This window comes from Eschrichtius robustus, chromosome 10 (assembly GCF_028021215.1).
Source record: "Eschrichtius robustus isolate mEscRob2 chromosome 10, mEscRob2.pri, whole genome shotgun sequence".
Classification (NCBI taxonomy): domain Eukaryota; kingdom Metazoa; phylum Chordata; class Mammalia; order Artiodactyla; family Eschrichtiidae; genus Eschrichtius; species Eschrichtius robustus.
In genome coordinates, this window is record NC_090833.1 from 26227371 (window position 1) to 26240169 (window position 12799).

The following is a 12799-nucleotide window of genomic DNA, read 5'->3' on the forward strand; positions in this document are numbered from 1 at the left end:
GAAGCAACCCAAGTGTCCATCAACAGATGAATGGATAAAGAAGATGTGGCACATATATACAACGGACTATTACTCAGCCATAAAAAGGAACGGAGTTATTTGTAGTGAGGTGGATGGACCTAGAGACTGTCCTACAGAGTGAAGTAAGTCAGAAAGAGAAAAAAGCCGTATGCTAACACATATATGTGGAATCTAAAAAAAAAAAAAAAATAGGTCATGAAGAACCTAGGGGCAAGATGGGACTAGAGATGCAGACCTACTAGAGAATGGACTTTATACGGGGAGGGGGAAAGGTAAGCTGGGACGAAGTGAGAGAGTGGCATGGACATATATACACTACCAAACGTAAAATAGCTAGCTAGCTAGTGGGAAGCAGCCGCATAGCACAGGGAGATCAGCTCTGTGCTTTGTGACCTAGTGGGGTGGGATAGGGAGGGTGGGAGGGAGGGAGATGCAAGAGGGAAGAGATATGGGGACATATGTATATGTATAACTGATGACAAAGCAGAAACTAACACACCATTGTAAAGCAATTATACTCCAATAAAGATGTTAAAAAAAATCAGTGCTGTTGATTTTAATTTACCCTTCTTCCAGGTTTCATGACTATTAATTTTTCCTTTGATTTATAACAGGGTAGCTCAAAGAATAAGTTAATGATGATAATTACCAGTGCAGGATGTGTAGTAAGATAGTTTGTGGCAGTGGCTGTGACGCAGTTAAAGGAAAATAACTGTGCTCACGGGTTCAGGGTCCCCAGATGATGTTCAGTCACTGGCATTTCCTCCTTCTGAAGCTTCATACACCACTTTTAACATTTTTGATGGAAAACATTCCCTCCATAAAATTTCCCCAGTTGGTTATAAATAGCTGATGCAGAAATATTAACATTTTAAAATCCCAGCTCACACCTCACCTTAAATTTACCTTTGCTTTTCATAATGGTTTAGATTTAATGGCTTGAAATCTCTCTCATGTACATGCATTGAAAGGCAATGCTATGTAATTTCTACATTTCATATCTGTAGTCATATCTGTAAATGATTTACAACAGATGCACATAGACACATGTGAAAAAAATTCTTTATTAATTTCTCACATTTCATTACAAAATGTATGTTGCAAACAACTTTGAATAACCTACTTGTGTGTTTTTTGTTGTTTTTTAAACCCTTGGCTTCAAGAACTCAGGATCTCCCTATCTTTTATCAAGTACTGGGAAATACTGATTTTATTGGAGTCAATAGGTTATCATTTTGCTATTTATTTTCTTCTCTCAAGCTCTGAAAAAAAATGTCCTCTGTATAAATTAAACAAAAAAATGTTGTAAATTCTATGTCATTACAGTCAACAGAATTATAATAATGCATCCAAAATGTGCGGCCACAAAATATCAGGTATATGTTTGAAAAAAGAAAAAAAAATGACATTCTAGCCTTGTTAAAAGGATAATGGTCCCATATTTTTATTAACAGGTTAGCAAAACAAAATCCAATGGATTACAATATTTACATGTTATTTGAAAAATAAAGTAGTGATAAAAGCATGTCACAAATATTTTCTTTTTTTTTTCTTTTTTTCTTTCTTTTTTTTCTTTTTTTTTTTCTTGTTTTTTGGTAACCATTACAAACACCCAATCCAGGTATGGAACTGTTTAGTACATTTGAAATGAGGCCAATTAAAAACAAATATGGACACAAAATGAATCTTTGTCTAGATAGTTCACACTTTCCCTTTTTCTGGTTTCCACATGATGGCCCCCATCCCTAAAAAAAAAAAATTAAATTAAAACAAACACCCTACAAATAAAAATTCTTAACAGCAAGAAAGTAAAAGAACAACATGCTTTTCAAGTAAGCACTTATTCCACAAATGCAATATCTTTCCATGGATTTTATTTGAAGCTGTGTGGGACACTGTCATCTCAGCAATTCCCCTTCCCTTTCTCCCCCCCTCCCCCAACCCTTCCAAGTTAAAAAAAAAACAAAACGAAACATGAAAACCAAAGGACTCACACACATACACACACACGCACACGCACACATCCAAGCTCACACGCACACAGGCTTCTAAAACCTAAGATTCAAGGAAAGTTCTACTTTTTGGAACGAAACCCTTTGTTCACAATCAGAACGTATTATAAATGTAGACTTAGATTTAGTCTAAGCTGCTCCCTCCTGAAAAAGCTAATATGGGGAAACAGAGCAGCTGGCAGCTAGATTAAAGGAAAAAAAAAAAAAGTAGTTCTCCAGGCTCCTTGTAGGATATAAGTATTTCATGGACACTCTCACCAAAGGGATGGGATTCGAGCACATCCCCTTGTCCCGCAAAATAAATGAGAATCCCCCCGCCCCCCAAAAACACAATGCAAACAAAAACAGAACACAGATTTAAAATCACACACAAAAGCCAGCCCATCCTAACAGAAATTATTTGTGTGAGATGGATAATGTGTAAAATTTGACAGCAACAAAAGGGTGAAGAGGACTTCCTCGTCTGGCCCACAAGCTGCATAGCTGTGCCGAAAAGTTTGGTTCTTTAGTTAAATTAAAAAAAAAAAGAAAAAAAAAAAAGAAAGTTAACTTCTTTGTTATTTCCATGTTTAAAATAAAAACGTTCCTAGTCACAAAAAACTAAATCTCCCTTGCCCCCAAATCAAAACAACAACACACACACAAAAAACAATTTATATGAAAAACTGAATTGTGCTGTGTTTGTAACACTCAAATTGATAGAAGATAAACGTGTGGCAAACAAAACTCCACAGTCACCTTAAAATTAGCTCACATGAAATCTACCAAATTCTAAATTATAGTTGAACACTAATAAACAGCTTACCTGGAATAAAGGATGACAATTCACAAACATTTATCTAATAATTAAAGTCTGTTTCTTTTTTTTGTTTTGTTTTTTACTAAAATAATTAAAAAAATCACAGTATTTTAAGAAATAAAACCCACGTGGGGATTTTAAGCACAATTTGTGTTCCTTTCTTTAAAACTCTTTTTTTTTCTCCATTCACCATCTTGCCCAGCAGTTCTCTACATTTAACCACAATGACGACAGGTAGTACTGACAAATGCAGAGAATTCCCTTGGTTAAGTTTGAGGTACTAGGAAACAGGTGACTGTTTTATGCAAAGCAGTTTTTTTGTTTTGTTTTTGTTTTTTGTGTTTTTTTGTTTGTTTTTTCCCAAAGCGGCTGCAGTTAGGTCTTGAAAAAGCTTAACGTATTAAAACTAGAAAAACGCACCAAAAGTTGTGCGTCAAAAAGTTGTTCCCCTAAGAGAAGTCTTCTACCGTCACGGAGCTTCTGTTTCCACATACTGTCCAAGACCACCATAGCGCACACATGTGCAAGGGAGGTGCTTCGTATTCCGCAACAACTGAAACTTCCACGATGAAGATCCGGAAGGAAAGATGTAGTGATGGAAAAGGAGCCACATATTCCAACCATTTAAATAACTTTAATTTACATACTCACTCACACAGGTACCAGTGCTTTGAAAATAGATTGTTCAGTCCTAAAAAGCAGCTTTGTTCTGTCTTCTCTTTTCTGTCCCCCCCTTCTCAGCCCAAGCTGGCCCTCCCACTTTTTTTCATCACGGTTCAAGTAAGAGGTGATTAAGAATTTCACCAAACGCTTATTCTTTTTTGGCCTCTGCATTCTCCAGGAGAGATTTGTCAGCAGCTACTACACAGATGGCTACTGGTTCATTCTTTAGGGAAAAGTCTATCCCGATTGCTTCGTCATCTTCCTTTTCCTCTATAGAGGGCACCTTAATACTGTCCTCCATGCTATCTTTCAGGTGGATTTCTTCTCGGCTCACCTGCTTGGTGTCATTCAACGCCCTGGAAAAACATTCATGGTAGTGAAGGGTGAGTATATATATATTTTTTTCTAGTTAAACAAAAAACATTCACGTCCTTATTTCTCTGATCTTAAAAAGGTCTTGGGGGTCTTACAAGTATGACTGAACTGTGAGTGATTTATCCTTGCTACCTGTTATGCTTAGGTCATACATTTCTGGTATCTTATCAAAAAGTTGAAGCTATAAAAATATCCATTATCATACTATGTTTTGATTACACCATGCTTTGATTCCAGATCAACATAATTATTTTATGTTCCCTCCTGTACTGGGAACAATGTAAGTCATAAGCGGTCATAGCGAGAACTGTCTTATGCTCAGACCCATCAGAAGAACCTAGAAGCTTGGAGACTTGCTATATTTATTCGGACTAAAAGAGCAACTCAGGTATTAAAGATTTAACGGATAGGTCCAGAAACAAATCATAGAAACAACAAAAAGCAAAAACCTGAAGACGGGACCCATGTCCTGGGGAGCTTAGTTACATTCTCTGAAGTTTAGATGCTTCACGTTTCTGGGCATTTTCTGCTGGAAGGACCAACTCCTAGGTTCTCCCAGCGTCTGCTGGGCTCTAAGTGCCTTATCTAGGGGACAATTTTCATGTTCAAGGATCTTATGAGTGCTCTACAGGTATGCTCCCACCTACCTGGGAGGCAGGCAGAAGCGGGCTCTGTCCCCGAGGCAGAGCATTGAAGGCACCAAGAGGTGCGTGGGAAGGTTCAAGGCCACTCAGGGAATGAGTCATCACAGAGGCAGGAACAGAAGCCAGATCTTTGGACCCCGGTCCACGCTCTATCAGAGAACGTCATGCTAATGAAAGCTGAAGGGACACGGGCTGGAGAGAGCGCTACACTTCTACACGAGGGCTTGAGCGGGATCTGTCATTCGTAAAGATGATCTTTCCTCCTTTGACTTGTGTCTGGGTGACCATTTAAAAACCAGCGGAAAGGTAGAAACCCAGTTCGTTACAACTGCCTCTCCTCCCATGCCCGGAAGTGTGACACAGAGGGGTCTATGTATTGTCAGGAGAAACCGCCACCTCGCACGATGGGCGAAGGCCTTCATGGGACTTACATGCCGTGTCTCAGCACGTGCCTTTCCCACTCAGAGCCCTGGGAAAACGCCCGTCCGCAAAATTCACATGGAAAACGCTTCTCAGTGTTGATAGCAGCCCCATGGTCAGAAAATCTCATCAGATCTGTGAGGAGAAAGCAGAAGTGTTACCTGTGTGCTGGGGAGCGGGAAGAAGAGAAGTCAACGTCCATTAGGAAACCTCCTCTCCTACCTTCCCTCCCAAAGCCATTCAGTGAAACCATTTCCAGATTCCTTACTCTTTCTCCTACTGGCTTTTCACCAAAGGATATTTCTTGAAACTCTCTCAAGAACTGTTCCTGTGGTTCCCGAGCCCCAGGTGTCCTCACTTCTCCTCACCTCCCAGTTGCTTCCATCACAAATAACCTGGGTCTGTCTTGCCTGAAAAACCCCTTCTGTTCATTCCAATGGCATCTGAGCGTTTTTTTCCTATCAAATCTCTCCCTTCTGTGATGCTCTGTATCAGTGCCTCAAGTTTAGCACCTATTTTCTATCTGACACAAGTTTATCTCCACTCACTAAAAAAGCACCAGACCAGGAAAAGCGTGGTAAGACCTCAAGGTTTCGACACATTCCAAGAAAGGCTGAGGACTCACGACTCGTGGTCATGTGCCATGGATATCAGAATCAACACCTCCCAGGGTGACTGCGAGCACTGAGTGAGATCTGTAAGCAAAGAACCTAGCAGGAGTGAGTCCCGGGCATCAGGGAGGCTGGAATGTGAAAGCGTGTCCTCAGCTAGTAAGGGATCCTGGCCAGCTGCCCGGCATCTATGCCTCAATCGGTATATTCTTTTTTTTTTTTTTTTTTTTTTTTTGGCTGTGTTGGGTTTTCATTGCCGCGTGCAGGCTTTCTCTCGTTGCGGGGGCTACTCTTCGTTGCGGTGCGCGGGCTTCTCATTGCGGTGGCTTCTCTTGTCACGGAGCATGGCCTCTAGGCGCACAGGCTTCAGTAGTTGTGGCACGCGGGCTTCAGTAGTTGTGGCACGCGGACTCAGTAGTTGTGGCTCGCGGGCTCTAGAGCACAGTCTCAGTAGTTTTGGCGCATGGGCTTAGTTGCTCCGTGGCATGTGGGATCTTCCCGGACCAGGGCTTGAACCCGTGTCCCCTGTGTTGGCAGGCGGATTCTTAACCACTGAGCCACCAGAGAAGTCCAATTGGTGTATTCTTGAACATGGGGATATGCACACATTTCTGGATAGCTCTGTTGTTAACATCAAATGTTGACTGTCGTTTTATTTCCTCCACGGCCCTGGGCACACGCGAGTGGTCTGATAAACACGGACTGGCTGTCTAATTGTTTCCAGGCCGCTCCTCCTGGCAAACGCAAAGATGAGAGCCTACATGGCCTCTGTGTTATCCTGAGCCCCAAGCCCATATGTCTTTGATTATACCACGGAGGGCCAAATCTTTACGTGCATAATAAATAGCAGGACCTAGACGGCGCTGCAGCCACGCTGCGAAGTGAGGGCAGCACACGGGGACATGTTGATCATCTCTGCGTATCTGATCGCTGTGTGTCTGTACCTACAAGATGTTACAGGAGGACGTCTCCTGGTTGAAACACTCCGTCTGATAAAAATCCTCAGGATGACGTTAACAGGCTAGGTGTCTCTACGCTGCCTTCATCTTCAGCACAAAAAGCTCTGTGAATGGGGCCAGTTTTAACAAAAGATGAAACATTTTCTCACAAATTAAGAAGATCACCACACAAGCCATTAAAAATAATTGCACAGACTATCTTCCTTGATTCTTTTCATTGGAAATGAGACAGCACCATCTGCCCTGCGCATTAATTCCTTAGCAGGGATTATCTTGGGCAAGAAATCAGCAGAATGCCTTCCTAACTCCTCCCAGCTGCATAATGAGAGGGGGTGGGGAGGGTCCTGCTTGGGTTCATGTTGATTTCTTCACGCCTGGTTTCTTCTCTTTCAGATTCCCTCTGAGCTGCCTTCTGAGGCAGGACCTGCAATGTGGCCACAGTCAGTCCCCTCCCTGGTTCTCGTGCTGGGAAAGGACGCTGGGAACGGGGTAGCTCCAAGGACGTGAGCCCCCTGAACTGAGCGCCCGATGAGCGTCTACACAGCCAACGTGGGGCCTGCTCCTGGCACACTCACTCGCTTACCCTTAGGAAACATGAAACCAGCCACCTATTCTTTCCAAGGGCTCATGCTGTTTCATCCTCAAAGGAGGAGGCCAGTCATTACCTGTCACACATCAAATGGCTCTCCATTAGCCCCGAGAGCTGTGCTAAAGCCACCTCCCGCTCTCTACTCCTGGAAGACAGAACGTCTGGCAAAAACACCCCGAGGCTATTGTGTGCTGGTTCTTCTGGTTGGCAAGAATACACCTAGATGGTGGAAAATTGATTCAAAGGCAATGAGACAAAGGAGGCTGTTCTTTCAAGGATCGGGCGAGGGGTACGGGAAGGTTCTGGCTAGTAATTCCCATTAACGTTACTAGAAGTGACTCATGCAATTCCCCCACCCTCTGAGAGAGGAATACAGGCTTCTCCCCGCCAAGACTTTTTTCCCCACGCTGTTAAGGCTCACGAATGTGGATGCTAAACTTTCCAGGGACAGGCGATCAGACACCATGAAGTTCTTTCCAGGCAAACAGAGCTGGTCTGATGCCACAGTGCCCGTGCGAGGGGGCGGCCAGGCGGGGCAAGCAAGGGAACGTGCCTGGTGCTCTCACATCTAACTGCCGTCTTTTTCTTCTCATTGTCTACGCTTTTATTTTAGAGGCGTCACAGGGGAGGGGAGGACTAAAAGGGGTTCTTGCCTCTGCAATACTTATAACCTGTACAATCATGTGTGCTCGGCTCGAGAGATTAAAAAGTCATGGTACCCGACGAGGAACAGTTCATTTCCTGGAGAGGAACGGTAGGGCACAGAGCACCATGAAGGAAAGGAGCCTGTGTACCCTCTGTCACAAGCATCCTCTTCCAGAGAACTCTGGAAACAGTGCACAGACGTTAAAGAATTCATCACTGAGAACACATTTGTGAAATGCTAAAAAAAGTAAACAAAGGAAAAGGAAATTAAAAAACCATGCTTCTCAGATCACAGCCATTTTCCTTGTAAGAAACGGATTACTACAGCCCCTACTAACAAAAGCTGTAACATGACAAGGGCAGTCAGTCTATATGGTGTGGGTGTTCTGTCTATCCATTTAGCACGGGCATGGGGGTTCAGGAGCCAAACTGGATCCCCACTCAGCAAATCTGTGGTCTCCTACTACGGCAGAGGTGAAAGATGGTGGGCACGGGGATGGGGCTGGAAGTCAGGGCAAGTCAGGAAGAAGAACAGGGAGAACCTCAGGGGGAAGTGGCCACCAAGTCGGCTTTCTTAGGCTTGCGGACTGACCAAGCAAGAAAACCCAAGAAATTCCGCAGAAGTGCACCTTACAGTGAGGCCCTAAGGGCCACTGGATTGACAGAATTCAGGAGCAGGTTCCCTTCAATGAGGAACATCCCGCTGTCCAAAGGGTAGGGGAGACGGTATGTAGTGTAGAAGACATTTTGCCTTTGGAGCCGGAAGACGTAGACTCAACCTCCAGTGGTTTGTTTGTTTTTTTTTTTAAACTTTGAACAAGCTCTTAAGTATCCTGGGCCTTTGTTTCCCCATTTGTAAAAATGGCAATAATACCATCTACACTGCAGGGTTTTATCATTATTATTAGCTGGTTACTATGTTCTAGGAACTAGACGTTATAACGTCTGTGTGCTCTCTCATTTAAGATTTACGCAACCCTAGGAAGTGACGTTGTTATCATAAGGATGATGAATGCACAAGGAGATAATTTACCCAAAGTCATATAACCAACAAGTAGCAGAACTGGGAGCCAAATCCAGACAGACCAACTGCAGAGCCCTCTAACATTATGTAAGATTAAGGGAAAAAGGTATAAAAACCACCAACACTGGGCCTGGCACATCATGATGCTCAGTAATGGCAACTAATACCATTCTTCTCATCACTGGGATGATGTCTATCACATTTATTTCTCAGGTCTAGGTTATCCATGTGCTTTTGATAAATCTGCAATAACTAAAGTAAGATATCCCAACCTATATTCTTTACGTATAGTCTTGGGTTTTCCACAAGATTCTATGTTGAGCAATATAGAATACCAACTCTAGGTCATGTAAACGTTATGTCTACAACTAAATATACTTTGAAAAACTTGACTTTGAAAATAATGATAGACTCACAGGAAGTTGAAAACTAGTACAAAAATACCACAAAACCTTTCCCTGTAAACACAGCCAAATAAAAGCCCCTGATCTCTCTCTCTCTTTACAAAGCAAAAGCAGTAGCAAGGGGGTTAAGAGGAGGACCGTGCAGAAGGACACGTGGAGAGAGCTCAAGCCCCCTGCAGCTCCCCCAGCCCAGCAGTGTACACCCCAGCAGAAGCAATTTTAAATAAGCGTTCCATTGGAAGCTCATTTACATCCCTCAGTAGCTTTTACAGGACCATCCATCTTGCCGTCTGTCCTTATTCTGCAGATTCCCTAGATACCAGTTTTCCTGAATAAAAAACCAATCATCGCCACGTATTTTTTAACGAATGTATTTCCTGGGAGTTTCTAGAGCCGGTACTAGTTTACAAGACACAGCCCCTGGTGTGTTTCGTAAGTCAGTCTGCTCCGCGACTCAACGAAGAGGGGCCACTCCTTCTGTTACCCCTACAGCAACCTTCTGCCTCCCCTTCTGTCTCAGCACGGCCGGGCTGGATGCCAGCCAGGGCTCAGAGGGCAGGGAAGGGACCTACCTCTGTCATCAGCCTTGCTGTTCATTTCTTCTTCCTTGTCCTCCTCATCACTGCTGGAGCTCTCCATCTTCTCCTTCATCTGTTCCAGCTGATCCAAGTTGACTCGTCCAACCAGCTCAAAGTTACGGCTTACCTGAAAAAGACCCAAACAGACAGTGGAATCACAAACCACAACTGAATGCGGTTCTCCCCGGAGGACAGAACTTTCCAACGTCATTTTCCTGTGGGTGTGCTTTTAGAGCCAGGACCAAATAACCCCAGTGCCTAAGAGGCCCTTTCTTCATGCTGACTCTCTCAGAGGTGTACCTGCCATTTACTTCCACATTCATTTTCACCGGAAGTGTCAACACCGGACCTTCCTTACCAAGTTCAGTAAGAAACATGAGCTTCCGTCAGCAGAAAATCAAAAGTGTCGTGAAGTCTGGGGTGTAGAGTAGGTGTCCAATAAACATTTTTGGAGTTGAATTCAAGGATGTACCTTCCGTAAACTACCCAAATTGTGGTTTCCTTCCCCTTTCTGGGAATGTGGCCTTTTCTGATTTTGGCTTTTGGAAACATGTATAAGAAGTGTCATACATGCATATTTATGAAGTTATGTTTCTGGAGGTGAAGTGACTCTGTAAGTAACCTGAAAACTAGCAGTGAGAGTCACAACATTTCCACCATGAGCCTCTCAACCTGGAGGGCTGTGGGCTGTCCTAGCTTTGACCAAATGACAGCTATTCGATTCCTAACTCCAGTTTAGATGTAAGACAATATTGGTACTGTTTAGTGTTACTACTGTTTCTGAAGCTGACCACAGCCTATTCATCACAGTTGGGGATTATCTGAGAAAAATCTAGATGACAAATCCCTAAAAACCCTTTTAAAGTGTTAACTATGGCTGATTTTTGTTTACATAAAACATGGTTAGAATAATGTGGGAATCCAAACTGTCTTCAAAATATCATCCAAGAGAAATAAAAATCCACCCTGAGAAAACTCTGTAAGGATATTCTGTTTGGGGTTCTCATGTCAATGGTAGTACAAAATGCAACCTCTTCAATTAATCTATTTTCAGAACTTCTTCAGTTGCATGCATAGAATTATCAGCAACGACAGCACAGGAGTCTAGCCAACAAAATGACTCAAACCAATACAGTGATGGGTTCCGTGCTTCCCCTGTGGGGAACAGGGAAGGGGCCCATGAAGATAAATAAGACCCAGTTCTGGCCTCCAGAGGCTCAGAGTTTAGTTGAGGAGGGAAGACAGACTTCATTAATGAGACTCCAAGGCAGATTTCCATAGCTGCTACAGGAGAGATAGAGCGTAATGAGGGCGCAGGAGAGGATAGGGAGAATTTACAAGACAGTTCCAAAATATTCCCTGGGACCAGCCTGGAACAAAGATGTGCTGAGCACCACCAATTCCATATGCCTGGCAGATGGAAACATCATCATCAACTGTGACAAATGCGAGAGAAAGAGCCTCAGAGCATCAGGGCCAACAGACAGTCCTGTGAAAAAGCTTAATACTGTCCCCACAACATCATGTTGGGAGTCGGCCGCGTTGAAAAGGAGCAAGAACACTCGGGACGAAAGCTCTCTTAAAGCAAGAGAAACAATCCATTGAATGAAATCCATGAAATCAGTTGACTTGGAAAACAACTCAGCATGAAGGTGGAAAAGACCTCTTCGTCAATCTCAGCACTAAACCCTCAGAGAAGGCAAATTCCTGTTTTGCTCATGAAAAAAAGTTTTAAAAATGAATAGACTAAGGTGAAGAGGAGGAAGTCAAGTTAGAATCTTTCTTCCTCTTTCTTCCTCTCTGAGTTCACAGTATCAACCGGCAAAGGACTTTTGCACAAAGTACCTTCCTAATTAGGGCTTTATCTATTTACTATCCTCACTCCTACCGACCTATATAGATTTTTAAAAATTTATAACACAGAAGCAAAAAGGGAGGGCACAAGGAGCAGGAGCTTTGAAGTCAGACAGACCTGAGCGCAAGTTTCGGGTTTGCCGTGAACCATGAGACTCCGGGCAAATTACTGAACATAAATGTCCTCAGTGTCCTTGTTTGTAAAAGGGGGCCAGCATAGTACCCGAAACACAACGAACAGTTCACCAAATTGTGGTTTCCTTCCCCTTTCTGGGAATGTGGCCTTTTCCGATTTTGGCTTTTGGAAACATGTATAAGCATCGTAAATGCATATTTATGAAGTTATGTTTCGCCACAAAGTCTACATTTTAATCAAATAGCATTTATGACAAATATGTGAATAAAAGTTTTCTGGGTTGCCAGTTTTTTTCAGGAAAAGCAGGCAAGATTCCAATTGGCCTAATCTCAAAATATGCAAAGAAACAATATTTTGAAATGATCGGTACTTTAAAAGGCAGCCTTTTCCAATAGCTTTCTCCCTGCTTCAGCCAGGGCAACTGTAAGCATGTAGAAGGTGCAGGAGAGGTGGGCATTGCCAGGAAACAAAAAAAATGAAACCAAGAAAGGCCAAAAAACAATCCTCAAACATCTTTAATCCAGCAGTTTGCATTCATTCATTCATTCATTCATTCATTCAGGACTCCCGGGGTCCCTGCTGTATGCCAGGCCCTGTGCCTATCAAGGAACTCACAGTGACAGAAGGAGATCTGTCACCAAACCAAATGTTATTTTTTCTTTTCCTCCTTCCTGTTTCTTTTCCTTTTACAGGAAAACTGTTAGCATTTTGGATTCTGCACAATTTTATGAGTACATGACATTTTCATGGTATAACGTTCACCCGGGGCTCACCGAGGATTTATTTGTCCTAAAGATTTCTAAAATCTTTGTTTAAAAATAAGAATGAAAAATTTTGCTATGTAATTAGAAGATTTTAAATTAAAAACTCTTTATAGGGTTGAGTTCTTACTATACTTTAAATCTCCAAACCAGCAATCCAGGATTAATCTTCACACAAAAGGAAGACTCCTTGCTGCACTTCTGAGCCACCGTCTCTTTCCTGTATTATTGCAAGCCCCTTCCCTCCCTCCCTGCTGGTTTCCCAGCGTCCATTCTCACCACCTCTTGCATCTAACCTCCAGGG

The 12799-nt window shown here is 42.9% G+C and overlaps 1 protein-coding gene and 1 long non-coding RNA gene across 6 annotated transcripts in view; one reads left to right on the plus strand and one right to left on the minus strand.

Annotated features, from left to right (window-relative positions):
- The window catches only part of LOC137769918 (uncharacterized), a 236331-nt gene extending 227627 nt beyond the window's left edge, over window positions 1-8704 (plus strand). The window contains exons 5-6 of the long non-coding RNA XR_011075103.1: window positions 3809-3878; window positions 6898-8704. This is a non-coding gene — a long non-coding RNA (uncharacterized lncRNA). The remainder of the gene's footprint in view (window positions 1-3808; window positions 3879-6897) is intronic.
- ZNF462 (zinc finger protein 462) overlaps window positions 1963-12799 on the minus strand; it is a 142094-nt gene continuing 131257 nt past the window's right edge. For all 5 annotated transcript variants that reach the window (XM_068552045.1, XM_068552047.1, XM_068552046.1 and 2 more), the window contains exons 11-13: window positions 9739-9871; window positions 4946-5069; window positions 1963-3851 (exon numbers count right to left, since the gene is read on the minus strand). In XM_068552045.1, the coding sequence (XP_068408146.1) occupies window positions 3644-3851; window positions 4946-5069; window positions 9739-9871 (465 nt within the window). In that variant the 3' untranslated portion in view covers window positions 1963-3643. The remainder of the gene's footprint in view (window positions 3852-4945; window positions 5070-9738; window positions 9872-12799) is intronic.